General features: G+C 47.5%; 1 protein-coding gene across 1 annotated transcript in view; it reads left to right on the forward strand.

The window, feature by feature from the left end:
• Positions 1–27,321, forward strand: part of PTDSS2 (phosphatidylserine synthase 2) — a 313,173-nt gene that overhangs the window by 268,269 nt on the left and 17,583 nt on the right. The window contains exon 11 of the mRNA XM_086957848.1: positions 19,201–19,386. Coding sequence (XP_086813974.1) covers positions 19,201–19,386 — 186 coding nt within the window. The remainder of the gene's footprint in view (positions 1–19,200; positions 19,387–27,321) is intronic.

Consider the following 27,321-nt stretch of genomic DNA (forward strand, 5'->3'; position numbering starts at 1 on the left):
CCTGCAGGGCTCTCTCTGTCTCTCTGTCTCTCTCTGTCTCTGTCTCTGTCTCTGTCTCGCTCTCTCTCCCCCTTTCTCTCTCTCCCCCCTCTCTTTCTCACTCTTTCCCTTTTTCTCTCTTTCTCTCCCTCTCTTTCTCTATCTTTTTCTCTCTCTTTATCTCTCGTTTTGAGAAGATGATTTAATTGCAAGTATATCCAAAGATAAAACCACCTATGTAAGTTGTTCCAAGAAGGACAAAACCAGCGTAGGTATAAAGGTTTTGGGATTTGATTGTGTGATTCATATTTAAATTGTTAACTGAGTTCCGGTCTTAGTAAACTCAGGTCAGAGTTGACACCAAAAGGAAGTTCTGCAAATTTTTAACACTGGGAGCCTTCCCGGACGACTTCGTTATGCTGGCTCCTTCGCACGCATTCACGTACAGCCAGGCTGACACGTGACTGTCCCAGAAAGCCGTATCAATGCCTGTCTCGCAAACAACACTTAGTGGTCTGGCACAGCACATGCTAGCGAAAATTAACAAGGGAGGCTTTTTTTCATGCAATCATAGTCTGTAGACATGCCGCCCAGAACAAGACATAAAGCTGACCATGCTCGTCGGCGATGAAAGGAGTCCTATTACTGTAAAAACCAGTTAACTCACAATGTTCCCCAGGGATTTAATTATGTGTTTGCTGCCAGAAAATTAACAAGAGAGAAGATTAACACCTAAATGCTCAACATGAGAAGGCAGTGTTCGGGCATTCTCCAAATATAAGTTATGACTTTTAAAAGAAAGAAAGAATTATTCACGTTTTAAAGAAATTATATCTGAAACCCCAGCATCGATCAGGCTTGCAAGAAAAGGAAAAGTTGGTCACTTGTGGTAACTCTGGTAATTTACGTTTTTAAGTCATTCTGCTGGTATCAACCATTGCGAACCTCTGCCACCTAGTGGCAGAATGAAAGCAATTCTCTCCTAGGGTCTGAATACAAGTTGCATCATACTGGGTAAGAGTAAAGTCGCATGTGATTTTACAATTACCATCTCGCAATCTGCAACAGTATCATGCAATTGTAGGTAAAATCCCATAACATGGGAAACTGATTTTTCCAGACGTAAAACCACATGGAATGGGTTTTAACACACACATGTGCCCCCTAATCTGAGCAGGTGTTAAGTGTGGACCTGTGGGTGGGGTAATGGGGGGAAGAAGGATAGGGGAATGAAGGTTTTTTTCCTCATTTAAAAAAAGGCAGATTAGGCTGCTTCTGTACCATTTTTGCAGCCCGAATTACCATCCAGAAAAACTGGGTATTGTTCTCTACCCCACCAAGAACAAGCATTGGCATGGCCAATAGCGCTCGCCTTTGGCACCTTATGAGTGTTTAGCCATGCAACAGTTGATGTTGTTGCACCAAGGATATTGTGCTTGATAACTAAACACTTCTAAGATCCCAAATGCGAGACCTACTGGCTATGCCAATGCTTGTTTCCTCTGAGTTCCTGTGTTTATCCAGTCCCCAGTCCTTGCCCAAGTCCCTGACTGTGTTCCAGACATAGTCCCGGACAGTTTTACCCCAATGGGTCCACCCTTGGTGCTGGCTGTGCTCCTAGAATCTGCTTCAGGTTCTGCAACAGTGTTGGTGCTGAAATAAGGCTTGTCGTGGAACTCACATACTTCCGCACCGACACCATCTATGCCAGAAGGGGAGCTACAACCCTTCTTGGTCTCGGACTTTGAGTCAAATTCATGTCGACAGAGACCATGCCTAGCTTCTAATGTGTTACAGCCAATACACAAAACCTAAGATTCACACTATTTTCCTCTGCTGCGAAATTACTAACAGATGGTACCCCAAATTGGCTCGAACCCTGACCAGACCCAGTCATATATAGATGACAATGGAGGGGATGAGCGGGAGCTTGCACCCTTCCCCTTATGATGTTAACAGTTGGTACATGGATTTTACAGGATGGCAGTGGGTTGGATACCACGCCCTATACTGAGTTGGTGTCTCCCCGGACCATTTGCAGAAAAGAGTGCATCTTTTGTCAGTGTGATTCGCAGGACTGGTGAGGTCTGTGACCTCCACCTCCACACTATGGAGGTGAAAACAAATTTCTTCACAGAGATCCTTCAGCCACGTCAGGCACCTACAAATCCTCTTCTGTCCTACACCAAAGCCCTCATGAATATGTTACTGGACAATTGGGCAAAACTGTGCTCTGCCCATTCAGTCAATCAACAGGTCTCCCATCTCCATAGACCTGCTCCAGCGGACCTGGACTTTTTAACTCCACACCCAGTCTGTGAGACTTTGGTGATGCTACGTGCACCAGCAGGGTCAAGCAGAATGCCTTTCTAATGACGACTCCTGACAGTCCAAATGCATGAAAACATTTAACAGATGTATTTTCTCCTCAGCCAGCCTTGCCTTGAGGTAGGTAAACACCAGCATCCTCGTTAGATATTACAGAATCTCTCTCTCTCTCTCTGTCTCTCTCTTTTTCTCTTTCTCTCTTTCTCTTTCTTTCTCTCTCTCTTTCTCTCTCTCTTTCTCTCTCTCTCTTTCTCTCTCTCTTTCTCTTTCTCTCTCTCTTTCTCTCTCTCTTTCTCTCTCTTTCTCTCTCTCTCTCTCTCTCTCTCTCTCTCTCTCTCTCTCTTTCTCACTCTCTTTCTCACTCTCTCTCTCTCTCTCTTTCTCTCCCCTCTCTTTCTCTCTCCCCTCTCCTCTCTCTCCTCTCCCCTCTCTCCCCTCTCTCCCCTCTCTCCCCCCTCTCCTCTCTCTCCCCTCTCTCCTCTCCCATTTCCCCCCACCCCCCCTTGGGACATGGTGGGTAAGACCTTAACAAAAATCCCAGAAGACCTAGTGGCTTCCCTGGCCTAAAATATTCACAATGACTAGGATGCAGCTATCTTAGTCATCCGCTCAGGCCTAGTCCCCATGGATTGTCTTTAAGAAGGGCCACTAGAAAGTGTGTTGCTTCAGTGCCACACATGGATGAGATCCACAAGCTTCTCAAGGCACTTTCAGCCGTTCTTGGTGGATATGCACTTCAGCGGTACCAGTCTGTTTATCAAAAAAGTGAACTCAGCCCAGGAGGTTTTTAAGGAGAACCGAGCTTCTTCAGACTCCTTGAGCTTTTCTGCATCATCCAGCAATTTCCCCAACAATTTTGCCCTTTTTGGGGTTATGTGAGGGTTTTGGCTCATCAACAGCATAATGCCTGCAGACAATGACCAAGCCATCAGGTGTACATTCTAAGCCCCACCAAACCTCCAGACCTATTTTGTGCACCCTTAGTGGCATGCAGCCACCTTGTAGGAGGTAGGGTCAACCACTTCTGTCAGGGTGACAGCACATTATGTCCAACCAGTGAGTCCTCCAAAATGTGCAACAAGGCTATACCCTACCATTCCTTTTCGACCGATCACACCTGCCACCTAAATCAGAGGGGCATCTGTCCGTTTAGCGTCTGGAGGTACAGGCTCTTTTAGCAAAACAAGGCATGGACAGGATTCCGGCCTCAGAAGTAGGGATGCGATGTTATTCCTGTAACTTTCTAGTATCGAAGAATGTATGCCTTCATCCTAACTTAGACCTTCACCTTCTCAATGTCTTCCTGCGCAAGGACAAATTCAAGATGATTGTGCTGGCCCAAGCTCTTTCTACCCAGGATCACAGAAGCTGGATGGTGTCACTGGACCTACTGGATGCCTATTTTCACATCCCTGTTCTGCAGGGCCACATGTGCTACCTGCAGTTCAGGGTGAACCACAGCATTTTTAATTTGCTGTGCTTCATTTGAGCTTCACCAGTGCCCGCTAGGTGATAACGGTGGTCGCTACCAGTCTTTGGGGGTACCTGTCTTCCCCTACCTCAGCAAACCGCTGTTGAAGGCTACAGTCAGTCGCAGACCACCTCCACATGATAGCGAATCTCTTGACATCCTTGGGGTTTTCAAACAACTTGGTGAACTCACAACTGGCTGCTTTGTAGAGGCTTCCCTTCATCGAACACAGCCGGGAAATGATGCATTTTCCCACCTTTCCTCCTGGCCAACGAGTCCAGGACATTTGGGCTATGATCCTGATGATCCTGATGTTTTAAGACTGAAAAAGATTTGCAGTGGTGGCTGCTCATCTGCAATTAGACAAGAGGTAGACCCCTCTCCCTACCCCATCTAGACTTGACACTGGTGACGTACGCATCACCACTGTTTGAGGACATCCTCTGGAAAGCGGTGGAGATCAGAGAACTAGTCTCTGGTGGAGTCCTGCCGCCTCATAAATCTTTTTGAGCTGCAGGTGATTTGGTTCACATTGAAGACCTTCTTGCTAACCATTAAGGGCAGGCTAATTCAGGTTATCGTGGATGACCCCACCGCCATTTGGTACTGCAGTGTGTGGGGTCTCCGGTCCTGTGGCAGAAGGCTCAGCACCTCTGGAGCTGTCTGAGGTATTTCTGCACCTACCTTGTGGCACACCACCTGGCGAGATCTTTAAATGTCAGGGCAGACAAGTTCAGCTGCCAGCACAAGCCGATCGTGAATAATGGTTACACCCAGAGGTGGCATGGGTTGTATTCCAGCAACTGGGACAATCCTGGCTTGAGCTCTTTGCCTTCACCCAGAATGTTTAGTATCAACAATGATGCACATTGAAGGTCCCAAGAAGGCTGTCCCTTGGAGGTGCATCCCTTGTGCAGTGGAGCACTGGACTCCTGTACTCCTTCCCACTGCTCCCTCTCCTGCCCTGAGTTCTGAAGAGTCTCAGGAACAACAGGCCCAAGTTATCCTCATATTGTGAATGGAGAGTGTAGAACCCAGAATGTCTGGGCATGAGCGTATGTACTCTGAGCAGGCTGCTGCTCTACTCCTCCATACGAGGAGAATGAGCGACAGCAGTTGATGCCTTTCTTCTGAAGTTGTTGATGTGAATTTGCAGTTAGAAGTATTCATCAGAAGAACAACTTATTTTTTATGCAATACCTTTCATCACTCCCGGACAACTTTGGTGCGGAGCCACATGGCACCACCTACTGGTGCGTAGGAGCACTATTTTAGTGTCTGGATCCAATCTGCCACCTGGAGATATTCACAAGGTGAGGAATCTGCAGTTAGATCAAGTATCCACCAGAAAAACTATTACCAAAGGTAAACCACTTGTTCACTTGGTAAAGCTACACACTTTTACAAAGCACTACTCTGTAGGCTTATTAGCACGTTGCCACGCTTTAGTTGGCTAAGTTGTATTCAGTACTATTTTTCATACATTTTCTTCATCTTCTAGGTATTCCACCACTTCGGAGAAGTACTGATTTATAATCTACGCAGAGCATTTGAGCTGCCACCAGAAAATATTACCCTGTAACAACTTGTGCAGGGTCTTTCCGAAGGCTGTGCACTTCGGAATGGTAATATGGCAGGTGAACGCTGTACATTTCGGCCATTCTCAGTACACCTAACATTCTATGGCATGCTATAATTAAAAAAAAAACACAGAGCAAAATATTGTGTATTGCATGCCATAACTGGTGATTTCAGTAAAACAGACATCTACACTAAAGTGTGGCTGGATGAGAACACGTTTATAGTACATATATTGTTTAGTGCATGTATTTGCAATCTGTAGAAGGTGATAATCCCAATCAGGAAAATAAAGGTAGGGTAGCAGTCCTGTCTGTTTCTTCACAGGCTTCATGGCTTTGATACTGGGATGGAGGTCAGTTTGCGGTTAATTGAAGCACATTGATGCATTCTTAAGGGTTATCCAGGCACACACAATAACATTTTTATCTTTAAAAGTGACAGCTTTTTGAGAAATTAAGTTCTATTTGATTATTAAGCTGCATCAGCTCAATATTCATTAAAGCCGAATGACACATTTAATGTTTCCCTGTTTCTGAGAATGGAGTTATCAAGTCTATAGCACTCCAGTGAAAGCTCATGTTCGAGGCATATGGGCTTTAGATGGTACATTATGAATAGATCGCCATCTGGTGTTGGGCTCGGATGATTGCACTTTGTTTTTCTCTTGGAGAGTCTTTTGTAGCTTGGTGACTCCTCCTTTGGTTGTTAGTGCGCATAAGCATCGGCTCCATCCTTAGATTGTTTTTTTCCGCCATCGGGTTCGGATGAGGATTGAGACGCTCCAGATCGACTTCGAAAAGAAGTGACTTATCGGCGCGTATTCCCTTTCCAATTCGACGGTATTGTTATCGAACGCGATTTAATTTCCATTCCGACGCGTTTCGACTCCAATATCGAAGAAAAACTTTGATCTACGTCGACGAACAGGAGGCCTTTCTCGACGTAGTCCAGCCCGGAGTCCATGGAAAGGACTCCATTCAAGAAATGTCCAACGTGTGGTGCTAAGTTCCCACACAAGGACCTACACGAGGTGTGCAACCTCTGCCTATCGCCTGAACACGAATCCAGGGACTGCGAAGCCTGCGCAGCATTCTCCTCCAAGTCGACGATTAGAAATCGTCGAGCTCGAAGACACGAGGTTTCCAGAATGCAGTCGGAGGCGATCCCGGAGCTGTTCGAAGACCAGCACCTCGATTAAGAAGAGGATCATGAAGATCAGTCTGGGTCGGAAGGGGACGAGTCGGATGTCGAAGAACTCGACGTGCAACAAACCGTGAGTGACGACGTCCCCTTACCAAAAAAACGACCCCGTGTGGTAACGACCCTGCCTTCGAGCCCGGTCCAGCCGCAGAAAAAAGTTTCCAACGCCCTGCCTTCGGGCCCGGCAACGAAACCGAAACTGAAACCGAAACTCTCGGTCTCCCACCATGTCGGATCCGAGAAGAGGTCGACATCGACTTCGACGCCGAAGCTCCATGCAAGGGAAAGCTCGGCATCGAAACATTCCATGTCGAAACAGAAACATGATTCGACGTCGAAGACTCACTCGACACCGAAAAAATCGGAATCGAGCAAACACTCGGTGCCGAAAACACCGAACATTGACGATCGAAAACAAAGGCACCTTTCGGAACCGAAGGCTTCGGTACCAACACAGGAGCAGCAAACAGATCCCAAACAAAAGATTTTGTTTATCGATCCACAAACTGGCAAAGTAGTGACGAAGAAGAGGAAGAATGAACAGCTAGAAGACAAACCTCTTCCTTCAAAAAAGAGAACACTGGGGACAAATACAACTCCTCCTACTTCTCCTCGACCTAAAGTCACACCCTCTTCTCCTATTCCTCACACTATGACAAATATTCCTACACCTTCTACACCAAGACCATCTACACCTTAGTCAGATGTAGACAGTGATACAGGGGAGGGAGAACCTCAAGGGGATGATGACACTATCCCAGATGAGGATGACCCATGGGAAAATTATAACGCAGTGTCAGATGATGACAAAGACCCAGAGTTATATCCCTCAAAGCCTTCACCACCTGATGATAACACAGGGTTTGTACAGCTCATTAATAGGGCAGCAAAATATCATAAGGTAGATCTACATACAAAACCTCAGGTAGAGGACTTCCTATTAGAGACACTACCTACTGCGCAAAGAACATCAGGTAGTCTACCTATGCTGAAGGGTCTTCTCAGTCACACAGCAGAAATATTCAAAGACCCAGTGAGGGCTAGGGTGTTAAACCCAAGAATTGATAAAAAATATAAGGCGGCTCCAAAGGATCCAATATTTATCAAAGGGCAGGTGCCTCTGGACTCGCTTGTAGTTTCAAACGCTCGCAAGAGAGCAAACTCATTATCTACAGGAGAGGCCCCTCCACCTTATAAAGAGTCAAAATTAATAGATGCATCAGGCAAAATAGTAGCATCACAAGCGGCAAATAGCTGGCGTATAGCCAATACACAGGCGCTACTTGCACGTTATGACAGGGCACATTATGATGAATTAGAAAAATTCATCACACATCCCCCCAAAGAACATCAGAAGAGAGCAGATCAGCTAATACAGGAAGGAAAGATGATAACTAATACTTCCATTAAGTGCGCCCTAGACGCGGCAGACACTGCAGCAATATCCATCAACACCAGTGTCATGTTAAGGAGACATGCATGGCTTAGAGTCTCAGGGTTCAAACAAGAAGTACAAACATCCTTATTGAACCAACCCTTTGATCAGAAAACACTTTTTGGCTCAAGCACAGATGAGACCTTAGAAAAGATGAAGAAAGATACAGAAACGGCTAAGTCAATGGGAGCATTACAACAGCCAACACAAAGGGGTTCCTTTCGTAGATCCACCTATAGAGGAGGCTCAAAAAATACAGGAACAAATCAGCAATCCACCTCTTTCACACCTACGTCACCCAAAGGTAATTCAAGAGGTAGTTACAGAAGTAACAACAACAAGGGTAGAGGCCGCGGAAATAATAACAACAACAACTCCCCAACCCCAAAACAGTGACTCAATACAACTTCCCCCAGACCACATAACACCGGTCGGGGGACGTCTATCACAGTTCATACCTGTCTGGGAAAACATCACATCAGACAAGTGGGTGAGACAAATTATCCAACATGGTTATTGCCTAGAACTCACAGCTACCCCACCAAACATCCCCCCCAAACAGCGTCCAATGAGTCAAGATCATCTGACATTGTTAAAAGAAGAAGTACTATCACTGCTACAAAAGCATGCCATAGAGAAGGTTCCAAAACATCAACAAGGGACAGGAGTATACTCTCTATACTTCCTAATCCCCAAAAAAGATGGGTCTCTAAGACCAATCTTAGACCTCAGACCTCTCAATGCATACATAAATTCGGAACATTTCCACATGGTCACGCTCCAACAGGTACTTCCTTTACTGAAGAAAGGGGACTTTCTTTCTACACTGGATCTAAAAGACGCTTACTTTCATATCCCAATTCACAAAGCCCACAGGAAATACCTAAGGTTTGTAGTGGAAGGACAACATTATCAATCCTTCCGTTCGGGGTCACAACGGCACCAAGAGTGTTCACAAAATGCCTAGCTGTGGTGGCAGCACACCTAAGAAGACAACAAATACACGTCTTCCCCTACTTGGACGATTGGTTAATAAAGGCCTAGTCACAAGAAGAATGTCATCACAACACACAGAAGACCATTCAATTGCTGCACCACCTAGGGTTTACGGTGAACTACAAAAAATCACACCTGCAACCAAACAAAATTCAACAATACCTGGGGGCTACTATAGACACAGAAAAAGCCATAGCATACCCCAATCCAATCAGGATACAGACAATGGTCAGGTTAATACAAAGATTTCAACCACAACACTCACTACCAGCACGAGTGTTTATGCAGCTGTTAGGCATGATGTCCTCCTGCATACTGCTAATACCACATGCCAGACTACAAATGCGTCCACTACAGGAGTGTCTAGCGACACAGTGGAATCAGGCTCAAGGTCAGATTAAAGATCTGGTGTTGGTAGACGACCGTACGCATCGCTCTCTGAAGTGGTGGAACACAACAAACATTTCCAAGGGACGGTCGTTCCTAGAACCGATTCCACAAGTGATGCTAACAGCGGACGCATCGCTCTCCGGATGGGGAGCGCATATGGACAAATACACAGTGCAGGGGAAGTGGAGTGTGCAGCAAAAGAAACTGCACATCAACTACTTGGAACTATTAGCAGTATTTCTAGCACTAAAAGCTTTCCAAATGCAAATAACCAACAAGGCAGTCCCGATCAGAACAGACAACATGACTGCAATGTATTATATTCAAAAACAGGGGGGACACATTCTCTCCAACTATCCAAACTAGCACAGGACATTTGGAGATGGGCCATTCCTCAAAAGATCTATCTGTTAGCAGAACACCTACCAGGAGTTCAAAATCAGATAGCAGACATCCTAAGCAGAGAGTCAGAACAAGTACACGAATGGGAGCTGCACGACCAAATACTGCAGCCATTCTTCCAAAGATGGGGGCAAACAGAGATAGATCTGTTTGCCAATCATCAGAACGCAAAATGCCAAAACTTCGCATCCAGGTACCCACACCACCGGTCCAGGGCAATGCACTATGGATAAATTGGTCCAACAGATTTGCTTACGCTTTTCCCCCCTCTCCCACTAATCCAGTTAGTGGTTCGGAAACTGCAGCAGCATTCAATGACAATGATACTAGTGGCACCCACGTGGGGCAAGACAGCCGTGGTTCACCACGCTACTACAACTCTCACAGGTGCCACATCAAAAGCTAAGATTATTACCCATGCACCTTACACAGAACCATGGAGAAATAATGCACCCAGATCCCAAACAATTGAACCTAGCGATCTGGCTCCTGAGGTCATAGAGTTTGGATATTTAGATTTACCACCAGAATGCATGGAAATCATTAAACAAGCAAGACGTCCTACCACCAGAGCATGCTATGCAGCAAAATGGAAGAGGTTTGCTATACACTGTAACAGTAAGCACATCAACCCTCTGGACGCATCCACTAAACAAATCATTTGCTATTTACTACACTTGCAGCAATGTAACTTAGCATATACCTCTATCAGGGTTCATCTCGCAGCTATAGCGGCGTACCTACAAAACAGGCAACATCTTTCCCTGTTTAAAGTACCAGCAATTAAAGCTTTCATGGAGGGACTCAAAAGAGTCATTCCACCAAGACGACCACCTTCCCCAGTCTGGAATCTCAACATAGTACTTACCAGACTAATGGGACCACCATTTGAACCTATGCATAGGTGTGAAATACAATTCCTCACATGTAAGGTGGCCTTCCTCATAGCTATTACGTCACTCAGAAGAGTAAGTGAGTTACAAGCTTTTACGATTCAAGAACCATTCATGCAGTTACACCAAAACAAAGTGGTTCTTAGAACAAACCCAAAATTCTTACCAAAAGTAATTTCTGCATTCCACATCAATCAGTCAGTGGAATTACCGGTCTTCTTTCCAAAACCACAGACGGTAGCGGAAAGGGCCCTACATACATTGGATGTCAGAAGGGCAATATTGTATTATATAGAAAGAACACAAACTTTCAGAAGGACAAAACAGCTATTTGTTGCGTTTTCTCCTACACATAAGGGCAATCCCATCTCTAAAGCGGGCATTGCCAGATGGATTGTAAAATGTATTCAAATATGCTACTTAAAAGCAAAGAGAACATTAACTGTTCCTCCTAGAGCTCACTCTACACGTAAACTAGGAGCATCTATGGCATTTTTGGGAAACATTCCACTAGATGACATATGCAAAGCAGCTACCTGGGTTACACCGCACACCTTCACAAAGCACTGTTGTGTAGATGTGCACACAACACAAGCTAGAGTGGGACACGCTGTATTAAAGACTTTATTTCAGACAGTTGCAACAGACACTGGCGACCACCGCTAGGGAGAGAACTGCTGTATAGTCTATTCATAATGTACCATCTGCAGTCCATATGCCTCGAACGGAATATGCTACTTACCAGTATGCATCTGTTCTTTGCATAGAGGGCTGCAGAGTGGTACATGCCCTCCCAGCCTCCCCGGAAACCTGTGTCTGTTCCAACAATATCCTATTTAGATACACTTACATGGGCATTCCTATCTGTATTCTATCATACTACTCCATCTAACCCTACTATGGCAAAACAATCTAAGGATGGAGCCGATGCCCATGCGCACTACCAACCAAAGGAGGAGTCACCAAGCAACAAAAGACTCTCCTAGAGAAAAACAAAGTGCAATCATCCGAGCCCAACACCAGATGGCGATCTATTCATAATGTACCACTCTGCAGCCCTCTATGCCAAGAACAGATGCATACTGGTAAGTAGCATATTCCTTTTAAAGAATTCATTGATCACCTAGGCACAGGCAGCATTACCCATCTTTGGGATTCATTGGCTGCACTCATGTTTTCACCAGAAAAAAAGTATATATTCAACAGAAACTGTAATATTTGTAACATAGAAGTACAGGACCAGAAATAAATGGCTTGAAGTGTGCTATTCAGTGACACAATCTCATATTTGCATCAGTTATGAATTACGAAAGTTATGTTTTTGTGCTCTACTTTAAGAAAGAAAACCCATTTTTTATCACCACAAAGAAAGGCAGTTATACCGAAGGAAACAGACCTATATATCATAACCTTTGAGACAAGCACAACATCTGATAGAGCCATCTAGCCGTAGATTCCTGAGAATATGCCCAGGCGTCAGACTGGACCCAGAAAACTGTCCGCAGCAGCACTTCTGCTCGCCGGGGGAGGCGCCACACAGCTGCGCCCTGACATCGCCCACGGACGTGACGTCAGCGGAGCCATATATGCCCCTCCCGGCACGCTGAAGTCAATTTTCTTCTTTTCTGCGTCCCAACACCGACGCCTGTCAACGAATGAAACCAAAGTCTTTAAGGGAGTGTCGTTTGAAATTGCTGACCGCACGGCTGTCCAGTCCTGCACCTTCGCCTCAACGCACTCCCTCTCGGGATTGAGCCCTTTCCCGAGGTCGATCCAGTGGACGTCGGTCGGAGGCAGGTAAACACAAGCGTAAGTCGCGGCGGTCTTCCTCCCATACGCGTGACTCTGGTGCCTGTTTGTCTCGCTCACCTGCCAGGCTCTGGCGTCCGGCAGTTGCCTCCTCCGTACCCTCCCTGTCCGGGCGTCGGAGCGATGCAGGCCCAAATGGAGGCTTATACCAAAGCACTTCACTTGTAATTTGGATCACCCACTCTCTCTGGTGCGCCTTTGAGTCCAATAGAGGTGGAAGGCACTCATGTCAAGTTCTCGCCGGTGGATTCGTCTTCAACGCCGGCTTTGTGCATCAACTCCGGTTCCGGAGTCGATAAGATGCCAATGGGACACGTCCCAGATAGCCCTCCCAGTTGCCTGTCCAGCCCACCCCTTCTATGCCCAGGCGTCAGACTGGACCCAGAAAACTGTCCGCAGTAGCACTTCTGCTCGCTGGGGGAGGCGCCACACAGCTGCGCCCTGACATCGCCCACGGACGTGACGTCAGCGGAGCCATATATGCCCCTCCCGGCACGCTGAATTCAATTTTCTTCTTTTCTGCATCCCAACACGGACGCCTGTCAACGAATGAAACCAAAGTCTTTAAGGGAGTGTCGTTTGAAATTGCTGACCGCACGGCTGTCCGGTCCTGCACCTTCGCCTCAACGCACTCCCTCTCGGGATTGAGCCCTTTCCCGAGGTCGATCCAGTGGATGTCGTTCAGAGGCAGGTAAACACAAGCGTAAGTCGCGGCGGTCTTCCTCCCATACGCGTGACTCTGGTGCCTGTTTGTCTCGCTCACCTGCCAGACTCTGGCGTCCGGCAGTTGCCTCCTCCGTACCCTCCCTGTCCGGGTGTCGGAGCGATGCAGGCCCAAATGGAGGCTTATACCAAAGCACTTCACTTGTAATTTGGATCACCCACTCTCTCTGGTGCGCCTTTGAGTCCAATAGAGGTGGAAGGCACTCATGTCAAGTTCTCGCCGGTGGATTCGTCTTCGACGCCGGCTGTGTGCATCAACTCCGGTTCCGGAGTCGATAGGATGCCAATGGGACACGTCCCACATAGCCCTCCCAGTTGCCTGTCCAGCCCACCCCTTCAGTCACCGCATATCCCTAAGTGGTTTCCTGCGCTGACATCGGAGGCAGCGCTGGGCTCTATGCCCTGTCGACGTATTTCCTCCCCACATGTTGCAGTGGGGCCGATGTCTGACGTCACCCAGGCCGAGTCCCCTTCGGAAGTTGTCGGCGTCCAGACAACTCCGACTCTGCGTCGACGTCAGTGCCGACGTCCATGCCTCCTCTTTTGCTTGAGGTTGGTGTCCCACCCGACTCCTCGGACGTCAATGCAACTCCCACACAGCGTTGGTTTATGCCGGTGCCTGTGTCTACGCCTCCTTTTATGCAAGAGGTTGACACTCCTCTAGACTCCCCAGATCTGAGGTCGCTTCGGTCCATGGTGCAGGTACCTTGTGTTGCGTGGCCGTCGGATCAGCCTCAGGCTCCTCCACTTCTGTTGTCTAGTGGTCGGGTTAGTCTCCAACCATCTCCTACTGATGGTTTATTGTCACCTCCTCGGATGGCAACTGAGGCTAGTGCTGCGTGCGCACGGGCTTTTCACAAGGCGGCAGCTATTCTTAGTTTTCAGCCCCCTGTGGTTTTCCTGCCTTCTGATCCTTTGTTGGATCTTCTCCACATGGAGCCAGTTGAGGTGGAGCCTTTGCTGCCCCTTGGGGCATCTTTGTTTGACATCATGCTGGCACATAGGAGAGGCGAACTTCCTCTGGTGACCCTGTTGATCGGGCCATTGCTTGTCGACACCGTTCCGCCCCAGATGATCCACTCTGCCTGTCCCTTCACCCTAGAGCTCAGAGCCTAGTTGGTCAGGCGGCTTTTGATTGGCAGTCTTCCTCCACCTTGCCATTGTTACCTCCCACCAAGGAGTCTAGGTGGTTGGACACGTGTGGTCGCCAGCTTTAGCCTCTGCCATTGCTGGCATCCGCGCATTAAATACAGCTTGCATGTTCGCATGCACATCATATGCCCTTTGGGACTTGGCCGAGAACCTCCTTCCTTCTATTCCAGAAAGGCTGTGATAGAATTGCCTCGCCTTCTGTATGATGGCAGGGGAATGGCGCAATTTTCTCTCCGCGCTTCCCTTGACACTGACTTGGTATGACAAGCTCTTGCTCGGTCTGTGGGTTTACACCGCCATGCATGTCTGCACGACAGTTGTTTCCCAGACAATGCTCAGGATGCTCTTAGGGGTCTGCCATTCAATGGCGAGGACCTTTTTGACCACCATGCGGATTCGACGGTCTCCCGCCTCTTTTCTTGGCTACTGTAAATCTTGTGGCACGATTTCCTGCCTTATGTTTGTCTTCGGCATAGGAGATGTTGCCCTGTTGTTTTTATGTTTTTTATTTAGAACAAACAAAAAAAACACAAACCGGGTTCTTGCATAGTGCCTGGATAGTGTAAGCGGTTGTTTCGCCATTTCTGTATTCGTTCAGTACAGCCGGATGGCTGGTTCTGTTGTCCTTCCACTCCTCTGAATGTGTGTTTTACCCAAGAGGACCCCCCTCGCAGGGGTTGTGACTTACCCTATGTGGGGTATTTGCTGACTATGGGGTGACTGCCTTAGCCTTGGTATGTTCCTATGGAGTCTTCCTCACGTACATCCTTCTGGAAGTCAGGCTGTCCTGTTTTTCTGCTGCGATCCTCCCGTTAGCATCACTCTATTGCACTTCAGTTGCAATTGGCTCCAGTTGTCTGTAGTGCTTCTAGGCCTAGGCATGGGTTCCTTGCCGTGCGGCCTCTCTGTCGCCTGCCTTGATGAGGTCTTCTGTTTTTTCAGCATTGCAGTGATCCTCTTCTCTATAATGGCTGCACTTCTTTTGACGGCCACTGTCTCTCGGGGCCCTTGTTCCCTTCACTTCAGGCGCAGTTCCTTCACGGCTGACACCCTGTCCTCGTTTTGTGCCAGGGACAATAAAGCTGCTGTGTGGCACGCTTATTATTATTGGCGCAAACTTGGGTACACCCTGGCATTGTTGCTTCTCTGATCAGGCCTTACTGGGCTTGTCTTTAAAGGTAGCCGAGTTACCATGTCCGTCTCTGCTGTACATTGTCTTATGGCCTCATTTTCTGGCCACTTTTCCAAAAGCAGTTATTTCACATTCCCTGCTGCTTCTGCACAGGTGTTTTCCACGCTTCTGCTTTGGGTTCATTCTGTGACAATCTCAAGGGGACTGTTCTCTTCAGGATACTCGCTTCTTGAATTCTGGGACCTTGAGGTTGGTCCTTACTGTTTCACTATCATGCCTGGCTCCATCTCCTCCTCTGTCTTGTGGGGGACCGTTGTTCCTCAGGGGCGCGGGCGGATGTCGCCTATGGGCCTGGACATTGTCTTGTCCAGTTCTACTTCCACATGTCTGTTGGTACTTTTCGCATGCCCCGTCTATTGTTGTGGTACGCTTCATTTTTTAGCGTCTTTTTCCTTATTTGATATCTGCTGTGCTCTTACACAGTTGATCTTGCAGGCAACATGTGGTGTCCGTGGTCCTTGACCCGGTCTGCTTTTGCTACGAATTCGAATATGGGTGTCCGGCTTGCCTGGTCCCCTTTTTGCTGGTTGCCTTCTTGCTGTTGCGTCTCTCCCATCTCGGCTGCTCACACTACCTTACAGGGGGGTCTTTGCTATACTTCGTGTGGTTCTAACGTCCACACGGTCTGCTTATGTACCTTCCAGTCATCCGCTTGACTATAGTTCTTACAGTAAGTCCTGTTTTGGGCGCATCTGCTGGTTGCCGTCGGCCCTTTCACATGTCTGTGGCAGACCAACTATATACTGGTGTGTCTTATGTTTCTCGTACCGTAAGCATTTTCTAGCCGTGGGTTGCCATCCAGCCACAGCTTTCACATGTATTTTTGCTGGTGCAGTTTTTAACAGTGCTCCTTTCCGCTGTTGTGCATACTGCACCGCTATGCGCTAACTCTATCATACCAGTTGCCATCTCTCCGGAGCTTACTTACGGTCGGCACGCCGCATCCTGTGGATCTATCAGACCCTAGGTTCAGTTCCACTTCTTGCGAAGTCGTGCACTTTAATTTTCACACCTAAATATCTAGTATGTGTTTCTTTCTCTCACACGGTATACATACAGGGTTTTCCTGCTGTTCTTGGACGGCTTGTGGTGACTTTGTCTCCCCATGTTTTCCGCTCTTTTCTGAGCTTCATAGTCTTGTGTGGCTGCGCTGGCTTGCGGTCCCCACTGTGTTTTGTCACCTTCTTGCAACTACATTCCTTTGGGAACTTCATGGGGTTCAGTCGCAGACCTGCCTCCTCTATGGGTATAGCTTTAGTATCTATTCTAAGTTAAGGAATCTGCGGCTAGAAGTCTCTATCAGATGGATGAGTTACTTAACTTCTGTAACGATGTATCTGATAGAGACACAGTCTAGCCGCAGATACCTTAATGCCCGCTCGTCCTCCCCGTTCTGCGAGGACCTTTTCAGGTGGGGTTTTCAACACTCGCCTCCCGGGTAGCTTGCCTTTCTACAGTGTGACTTTTTCACTTTACTACGACCCAAAGTGTTCATTCTGTTTTCGTTGCTCTACTCAGCACGTTCACGTGATTTGGCAGTATGCTTATATGCCATGTGTCCTTTCCAACTCTGTACCTGGATTGTACATTGTGGGATCTGTTCAGGTTTTTCCCACCCTCCGGTCTCCCCTTCTCCGTTGCCTTGGGTCTCTTACCAGCCCTGCGACCCATTGGTTGAAGTCTACCGGCTCTGCCACATTCTATTGGTCTTTTATTGGGGTTGCGACGTCTCTTCTGGTGACGTCTTTTGGTGAAAGTGTCCTTGATCCATGTTCTGGACTTGTGGTCCTTCATGGTTACACATTATAGTTGCAGGCTTCTGTCGTCTGCCATGCTGTTTTTTCACATCTTCCTCTACCTCCACAGGTGGTTTGGCCTTTGCATTTGTGGGGGTGCTTCTCAGAGCGGTGCTCTGCTCTTCCTTCTACTAGTTTGCAGGATACAGTGCCTGGCACTATCCTTTGTGATTCTATTTTTCTTCATTTTTTTGCACAATGTTCCCATATTCTCATAGTTTTTGGTGGTGGCTCTGCATTGTAGCACAGAAAGGTTTCCCCAACGAAAACTGACGTCAGCATGCCCGGAGGGGCATATATGGCTCCGCTGACGTCACGTCCGTGGACGACGTCAGGCGGAGCCGTGCAGTGCCACCCCCGGCGTGCAGAAGTGCTGCTGGAGAAAGGTATCCGGATCCAGTCTGGCGCTTGTGGATATTCGAAGTTAAGGACTTTGCGGCTAGACTGTGTCTCTACCAGATACATCGTTACCGAAGGTAAGTAACTCGTCCATCTTGGTGTCATCAGTTCTAATAGCCGTAAAGAATTAACATGATGGTTTAGGGACGCACAAAGATGTAGATGCCATTTAAATGTAAAGGCTTTTATTGGCCCAACCGAGTGCTGAAAAGCCGTAGCTCACAAGAGTTTCCTGTTGCTGCAGTAAGTAAATCACCAAAAAGCAGTTTGGACAGGAAAAGGCTCACTACATATGAAAGTATCAGAAGGGTAGCTTTACATGTGTTCTTAGGACTTGTAGTTGCCAAACCTAAAATTAATTTCCAATGTATTTAAGCCATGCCATTAATAAATCTGGCATAAGAATAACAAGTAGGTTAAAATGCTAAAGCAGCTTAAGGAAAAGCTTGTTAAGATATATGTAAATGAGTAACCTCACTATCTTGATGAATTGCTTTGGGGCAGACTACAGTGTCAAAAATGCAGTTTTTTGCTATAATGTGTATCCTCTATGTATACCTTGTGCAGCAAAGTGTCTTAGGGTAGAGAAGGTTTGTCAACCACAAAAAGCAGTAAGATGAGTTGCCCTGATTCACCTTTCTGTCTTCAATTAAGCTCGGTCAAATTATTTTCATAGAAAGAAACTTCATGATTTGTGCCAAAGAGTCTATTTCAGAGTTGGAATTCCGAGATGAATTTTGTTTAGTGTGGACAAGAAATCCGGGGTCGTTATGCCCTTATGGCCTGCTTCTGCATCTGTACATGTTTCTGTTGTACCTTTAAAGATTTTCACAATGGCATACATAATTAACGGAGTTCAGCATGATTATTATCAGCAGTGGACATGCAGAATACCTACGTTATAATGCTAATTAGGTCACACCATTGCCTTTTATCTCCGCTTTATAATGGGGAGTATCCTCTACAAAAGCAAGATTTTCTTTCATCATTAGTTCGCTTCCAAATATTGAATATGTAATGATAGCCCTTTCCTTTTGAGGAAAGAGTTATTCGCATACCTCAACCATTTGCTGGTCACGAAGACTCTTCCCTGAGTCGGTTTTTCAACTCTGCTGTTTCTTGCACTATATAAAACAAAAGCCTACCTGTGAATGAGAAAACATTAGCCTACAGAAAGAAGTTCTTGTTAGCAATCTTGAACACTTGGCACTTTTTATCAGTCGTGATGCTGTTTGTTTAGTTACCTGTTTGCTTTTACGAAGTATGCCTTGATTGTAACATAATAATGAACATTGCTGTTCTAACCACACACAAAGCGTGTTTAAGTTTTCCAGCAAAATGTATTTCAAATTTGATCCCAACGTATCCTCAAATTATGCCTGTCGTTATTTTAGAATGCCCATCTTTCGTCCTCCAATGTATGTGTACTAATACCTTATTTTTATTTGTTTCAGAAAATTTCATAAGAAGCTTGGGCAGCAAGCATGGATGGTTGCTGCTATTACAGTTACAGAGTTTCTTATTGTTGTGAAATATGATCCTTATACAATAACCCTCCCCCTTCCTTTCTACGTCACTCAGTGTTGGATACTTGGAATCATACTTTTATTCACCTGGACTTTGTGGCGTTTCTTCATAAGGTAAGTTGAAGCATTAATTTTGTAACTGTTCATTGTAAGTTATGGTTTCTTCTGATCGTATGATAATACATATTTAAAAAACGTCAAAATTACTTAAAATAAAAATAACAGTTGAGGTGAAATTAAATTAAATTTTAACTGGGCAAGCCACGGCTTGCACTCTTGCGGTACAAACCACACTCATGCCAAATGTACTCCCAAATGCTTGGCGACTGCTGTAGAATCAGTGCTCCACACATTGAGTCAGTAAGTGTATTAGTTTAGTACATGAACCGAACCGAAGACTTCATGCACCTGTAGTAAGTATCCTTTGGGAGTATTTTCAATATGAGGCTTTACCCAAATAGGGCTTCTTCGGCATTGAAGCCTAAACAGAACTGCAGGTCATAGACTTACTCCATACTTGACTCTTACACCTTCAGTACTCGCTAAAGAGAGCACACTTTTACTAATATAGACAGGAACAACACTAATGGAACTCATTATATGGACATTTTCTGGTGGCTATTTCTACCTGCAGATTCCTTTCCTTTGATTATCTTAGGCACAAGACTTTCACTAAGGAAACTTGTGTTCCAAAGACAGTCATAGGAGTGGTCGACAAACTAGATTTTGGTCATCTTTGAGGTCGCACATGGAGTGCAGGTCTTGAGGGATATAAAAGGTCTTCACAAGGAAGATAGCCACTCTACTTTTCCAAAACAATTCAAATATGCAGGTAAAACATCTCAAGCTCCACCTATACCGGAGTTGGTGGAGATATCATTAATGCCATCCATGGTAGTTCTGAAACCGGCGCCATACCCTCCACCCCCTAACCACCACCTCCTATTCTTCAACTGGCATCAGTGACCATCTGCCCATAGTATCCTCTGAATACATGCGAACCATAATGGCCCTTTTTCAGTAAGCGGTCGTCCCTTTTGGTGCGCTTGCTGGCTCTTTTGGTCTTCTATCATCTCTGCCCATGGGGCGCCTCACAGGTTTTTCCTAGTGCCACCCCATTTTGGGGCCCCAACGGGACAGACGCCACAACACCATCAATGCAGGATATGTGCTCTATTCACTTATACATTGGCGCTATGTCCACATCGATGTCCGTGCCTTAATCTGTTCCAAATGACTCAACCTCAGGTTCACTCCGAATCAGCCCGGTATATGTCACCGCAATTGATGCCAACACCAATGTTGCAGCCTTGTTTTGGAGACCTTACTGGGCATTAAGACACAGGTCCAGGAGGAAAGCCTTTGATCTACTAGAAGAATGTATACATCCTAAGAAGCAGTCTTGGCAGACCTTCTATTCAGCTATACATTCAGATGACCGGTTTTAGCATGGACATTATGCCAACAACATTTTTTCTTATTCTCAAGAGTCCAGCGGTCTCAATATACCTCCCCAGACCTTGATGTAAATTCCTCTCCAAGTCTTACTGCTTCTGTGATGGCTTCTTTTCATTCTGTGTTAAAGCCTGCAGTAGTTCTTGAGCTGCTTGCAAAGGATTATCATCCTTATATCTTACAGATGTTATTCAAGTGGCACCCTCCAACAGTGAACCTCTGCTTATGTTCAATGGGAAATTATGGAAGGCCATCAAGGAGTGCTGTACGAGACTATCTTCTCCAGCAGTCCACAGAACCATTGCTCGCCTGTACAGACAGGCTCTGAGGGACCGAGCCCTGTTTTCGCACCCATCCCTAGAACATTTGGTGGTCCAAATGTCTTACACCTCTAGACTTAACCCAACGAGCAGTTGAGGAGCAAGAAATCCTTTTTGGTGGGACGGGTAGCCCTCCGATCTCTAAAGGCAGCTTGTTTGCTTAGTTGCTACTCACATGTCCTTTAGGATATGGTGCCTTTAGTCGTGCACAACCTACAGTGCTACCGAATAGACCACTTTATGGAAACAATAAAAGATGGGCAGGATGCATGCAGACATATTTCAAAAGCTATTCAGAAAAGGGGGTTGTGATGAACAGAGTGTCTGAATTAAGCAGACCACTCTTACCCAGTCCAAAGATCAGGGCTTGATCAATCACCGCTATTTATCTCACTGCACCATCCCAGCTCAGAACCTGGCTATATGCAAATCAGTCTGTCCCTGGCCCAGTGCATCATGGGAACAGGGCAGACTAAACTACCAAGCCAATTCTTCACCAGAAAGGAGACAAGCTACCGGGGACCGGGTTCTGGCATTTCAGCCGTCTTCGGCCCGGCTTGCTTGAATCCTGATGGTGCAGTGAGAAAGGGACTCATGTCTGAGTATACCCTGCCACACCTATAGTGGCCAAAAACGATTCAGAAAAGGGGGTGGTGATGAACAGAGTGTCTGAATTAAGCAGACCACTCTTACCCAGTACAAAGATCAGGGCTTGATCCATCACCGCTATTTATCTCACTGCACCATCCCAGCTCAGAACCTGGCTATATGCAAATCAGTCTGTCCCTGGCCCAGTGCATCATGGGAACAGGGCAGACTAAACTACCAAGCCAATTCTTCACCAGAAAGGAGACAAGCTACCGGGGACCGGTTTCTGGCATTTCAGCCGTCTTCGGCCCGGCTTGCTTGAATCCTGATAGTGCATTGAGAAAGGGACTCATGTCTGAGTATACCCTGCCACACCTATAGTGGCCAAAAACGATTCAGTAAAGGGGGTGGTAATGAACAGAGTGTCTGAATTAAGCAGACCACTCTTACCCAGTCCAAAGATCAGGGCTTGATCCATCACCGTTATTTATCTCACTGCACCATCCCAGCTCAGAACCTGGCTATATGCAAATTAGTCTGTCCCTGGCCCAGTGCATCATGGGAACAGGGCAGACTAAACTACCAAGCCAATTCTTCACCAGAAAGGAGACAAGCTACCGGGGACCTCGACTGCTGACTGTAGTCAGGGCTATGGATTCGTTCATCAACTTATGTGGACATGCCTTGCTTCGATCAAGGGAATTCTCCTCAGACTTCCAGTATACCCTAATGGACATCGCATTTGATAGGGAATGTCTCTTTCGCCGTAAGGCAGATGCTTCCCTGGAATGTTTTAAATAGGTTTGTGCCGCCACCAGATCACAACACCTACTATCTTTGACGGGCAGTTTTTGTGCTTTTTAGAAAACTATTCTCCTTTGCCAGACATTTATAGAAACCATGCCAAGTCTAAGCTCCGGGTCAGAATCAGCAGGGAAACCCTTTAGTTCACTACTATAGAGAACAAGGAAAAAGATGTGCCGGCCAGTTTCCATTTGCCTCCTCTTCTTCCACAGCACCATCAGGGAAGTTGGAATAGCTGGACTATGAAGGTGCATATTACGCAAATGTGAGAGAGTGTCCCTTTTTCTGTAGGTCACTCAATCAATCAGTCATTTGTTGAGCGCTCCGCTACCTTGAAGAGTCCTTGCTGTCCTTGGCTCTGGTTTTAGTGGCTTTGGACTCCTAAGACTGGATATTGTACACATTTCGATCATGCAGGCCCAAAGGAAGTGCATTCTTGTTGTGGTTGGTTCTTACCATTACCACTTTTCACTATTACCTTTTGGATTGACCAGAGCACCTCAAGTCCGCATAAAGGTGAGGCAGTGGTGGCTGTCCATCTCAGACGAACAGAGATTGTAGTATACAGACATCTGAATTGCTGGCTCATCAAGTTGGTGTCTCACCATTTTCTCTGGATGCCTTGACTGCTGTTCGGCTTAGGATTTTCAATCAGTTACCCCAAAACTCACCTAAAACCCTCCCACCGCCTCCTGTTCATTGGTACATTACTGAATACCATCATGCTTTGAGCTTTTCCCCCTCAATAGAATTTCTGGACATTCAAGACATGGCGTCAGTTTTTCAGACAGGAATTCAATTACCGGTACTGAAGGTCCTTTATTGGTCCAGTCTGTTTGCTTCTTTTATCCTCTTGGTCACACATTCACGCTGGCAATTGAGGGCTCTTCAGTGGTGCCCTTGCAGGCAGTGGTTCCAATATCAGTGAGACTTGACAGAATCCATTGTGATCTCCAGGGATGCTGCAACAGTGTTGAGCTGGTGGGGGCAAGAGAACAACCTGACTTGAGCGGGACACTTCTGTTCCCCTTCAGCTGTGACCACAGTAGTGACGTATGCCTCCACTTTCGGGTGGGATGCACACCTGGAAGACATGGAGACCAGAGGCCTTTGGTTTGCAGTGGAGCAGAGGTTGTCTGTTAACCTTCTGGAATTGAGGGCTATCCAGCTGTGGTCTAAGGCTTTCCTTTGAGATCAGCCAGTCCAGATTTTAACCACCATGTGACCATGATGTGGAACAAACAGGAAGAAATGGGGTCTAAGGTTATCTGTAGAAGCCCTGAGCCTCTCATTCAATCAATCAGAAATGTGTAAAGCGCACTACTTACCCGTAGGGGTCTCAAGGCGCTAGGAGGGAGGGGGAGCGGCGCGACTGCGCCTAGAGCCAGGACTTGAGGAGTCTCCTGAAGGCGAGTAGGTCTTCGGTCTGCCGTAGGTAGGTAGGTAGGTAGGTAAGGTGTTCCAGGTCTTGGGGGCGAGGTAGGAGAAGGATCTACCGCTGGAGGTTGTTCGTTGGATGCGGGGGATGGCAGGGAGGGCGAGGCTGGCGGAGCGAAGCTGGCGGGTGGGGGTGTGGAAGCCGAGTCTGCTGTTGAGGTAGGCTGGTCCGGCGTTGTGGAGTGTTTTGTGTGCGTGGGTGAGCAGTTTGAAGGTGATCCTCTTGTCGACGGGGAGCCAGTGTAGGTTTTTCAGGTGGGGGGTGATGTGGCTGCGGCAAAGGACGTTGACGGAGGCATTTTGGATGCGCTGTAGTCGTCGTAGGTGTTTGGCTGGGATTCCGGCGTAGAGTGCGTTGCCGTAGTCCAGTTTGCGGCTGACGAGTGCCTGTGTCACCGATCTTCTTGTTTCAGTCGGAATCCACTAGTAGATCCTGCGGAGCATGCGGAGGGTGTTGTAGCAGGAGGAGGAGACGGCGTTGACCTGTTTGGACATGGAGAGGGAGGAGTTGAGGCTGAATCCTAGGTTGCGTGCGTGGTCGGTGGGTGTCGGTGCTGTTCCCAGAGTGGTCGGCCACCAGAAGTCGTCACAGGCCGCTGGGTTAGGTCAGAGGATGAGGACCTCAGTCTTGTCAGAGTTCAATTTCAGACGGCTGCTCCTCAGCCAGTTGGCGATGGCCTTCATTCCGTCATGGATGTTGGTTTTGGCGGTGTGTGGGTCTTTGGTGAGGGAGAGGATGGCGTAGGTGATGATGTTGAGGTTGTGGTGGCGGGCCACTTGTGCGAGGGGGGCCATATAGATGTTGAACAGCGTCTGGCTGAAGGAGGAGCCCTGGGGGCGCCGCAGATGATGTTGGTGGCTTCGGATCGGAAAGGTGGAAGGCGGACGCTCTGGGATCTGCCGGAGAGGAAGGATGTGGTCCAGACGAGGGCCTTTTCTTGGATACAGGCTTCTTGGAGGCGTGTTTTTAGAGTGTGATGGCAGACCGTGTCGAAGGCGGGCGATAGGTCCAGGAGGATGAGGGCTGATGTCTCGCCATTGTCTAGTTGGCGCCTGATGTCGTCTGTGGCAGCGATGAGGGCTGTTTTGTTGCTTTGGTTTCGACTGAATCCGGATTGGGACGATCCAGGATGTTGTTGTCTTCGAGGTGGCGGGTCAGTTGTATGTTGACGATTTTCTTGATGACCTTCGCGGGGAACGGGAGCAGGGAGATGGGCCTGAAGTTCTTGAAGTCGCTGGGGTCTCCCTTGGGCCTTTTGAGGAGGGTGTTGATTACGGCGTGCTTCCAGCTTTGCGGGAATGTCGCTGTTTCGAAGGAGATGTTGATGACCTTCCGTAGTTGGGGTGCGATGGCTGCGTCTGCCTTGTTGATTATGTGGTGTGGGCACGGGTCTGTAGGAGAACCTGAGTGGATGGAGTTCATGACCTTGCATGTCTCGTCGTCGCTGACGCTGGACCAGGAGGTCAGGCGGTTGGCGCTGTTGGTGTTCGGAGTAGGGGTGAAGTCAGGCATGGTCGGGTCAGTCATGGTGTTGAAGCTGTCGTGGATGTCAGCGATCTTGCGGTGGAAGATGATGGCCAGGGAGTCGCAGAGTTCCTGTGAGGGCGGGATGTTTTTGGTGTTGGCGCTGGGGTTGGAGAGTTCTTTAACGATGCGTTAGAGCTCTTTGCTGTCTTGTGCGTTGTTATCCAGGCGGTCTTTGAAGGAGGACCTCTTGGCTGATCTGATGAGGTGGTGGTGTCTGCGGGTGGCGTCCTTGTGGGCTGCGTGGTTGTCCGGTGTACGTTCGTGGAGCCATTTCTTCTCCAGTTTCTGGCATATACACTTGGAGGCCAGGAGCTCGTCGGTGAACCAGGTGGCTCTCTTGCTGGTGTGGTTGTTGGGGAGGGTGTTGGCACAATCGTCGATCCACTGTCTGAGGTTGCGGGCTGTGGCGTCTGGATTGGTGGGGTCTGTGGGTGGGTTCTGGGAGAGGGTGGTGATCAGCTGGTCTTCGGCGACTTTGCTCCAGCAGCGGCGAGGCAGGTGTTGGGTGCGGAGGTGCGTGGTTGGTCTTTTGAAGGTTAGGTGGATGCAGCCGTGGTCGGTCCAGTGGGGTTCGGTGGTGTGTTCGAAGGTGACGTGGGTGCTTATGGAGAAGACTGTGTCTAGCGTGTGGCCGGCGGCGTGGGTGGGTGTCGTGACGGGTTGGCCTTTGGCTGGTGGCCAGTCACATAGCATGATCCTTAAACACCAGAGCTGACAGCCTGAGTCAGTGCCATCTTGCTGACCATGACTGGCGTCTTCACCCAGAAGTAGTCCAAGATTTCTTTGCCCTTCAGGGTGTACCTCAGGAGGACCTATTAGCAACTCAAAGCAACACTCACTGCCTGACATTCTGTGCTTTTGGGGAGTTCTAGGCTTTTCCTTCCATACCCTTGGTTCCTCATTGTCTGAAGATACTCCAAGACCAGGTTCCAGTATTTCTTATTACCGCGAGCTGGCTGAGGAGAGTTTGGTATACAGACCTATGGGACCTCTTTGTAAAAGCCCTTCTTCGTCTACTGTTCAGAGAATTTGTTGTCACAATCCGGAGGGCAGAAACTGCACCCCAATTTTTAAAACCTACACCTTCATTTGTGGAGATAAGCAGCGCAATCTGAGCACATTTCAACTTCCATGAGAAGTGGTAGATGTGATCCTTTCAGCACGTCGCCCCTCCACTAAATTGGTGTACTCGGGAAAGTGGGACAATGTTCTTTCCTGGTGGGCTGGCTTAAGAGTTGATGCTGTTAAAGTATCCCTGCCTGCTGTACTTCAGACTATCCCTCCCTCCCTCCCCTCCCCCCTCTCTCCCTCCCTCCACTCCTACCTCTCTCCCTCCCTCCTGCTCAGCAGTGGCACCATCCGTCCTGCCTAGCTCTGGCCCCCTAAACCCTCTACCTCCTGCCCATCGCTGGCCCCCTCACCCCCCTACCTCCCGCCCAGCGCTGGCCCCCTCACCCATAAATTTATAAAAATAAATACCTCTAAGTACCATAAATCACACAGTTTCTTTTTTCGCTCCAAAGTCCTTTTTATTGACTTGGGGCAATACATTATTTTAGTTATTTACTTCAAACGTTTTTTAGAGGTATTTGGCGTTTCCTGCATCCTATGTACTTACACGTCTCCTTTTATCTTATTGATACATGAAAACATCTATGTACAAAAAAACTTATATCTACATGAATATAACATTTACACACACCCAAAAGTAATTAGACAAAATATTCTACACAATATTTGACAAGACTTGCTAAAAGGCTATGTTTCACTCACATGTTGTTTTTTCACAAACTAATTTGTCAAAGCGTTTTTGTAGTCCTATGCTATTTGAAAACAACAATATATACTGAGACCAAGTGTGTCTGGGTCCTCGGCGCTGGCCCACCCACCCTTCCCTCCCTCCCGCCCAGCGTGGTC

The sequence above is a fragment of the Lissotriton vulgaris genome, chromosome 2_1, assembly GCF_964263255.1.
Source record: "Lissotriton vulgaris chromosome 2_1, aLisVul1.2, whole genome shotgun sequence".
NCBI classification, from domain to species: Eukaryota; Metazoa; Chordata; class Amphibia; order Caudata; family Salamandridae; genus Lissotriton; species Lissotriton vulgaris.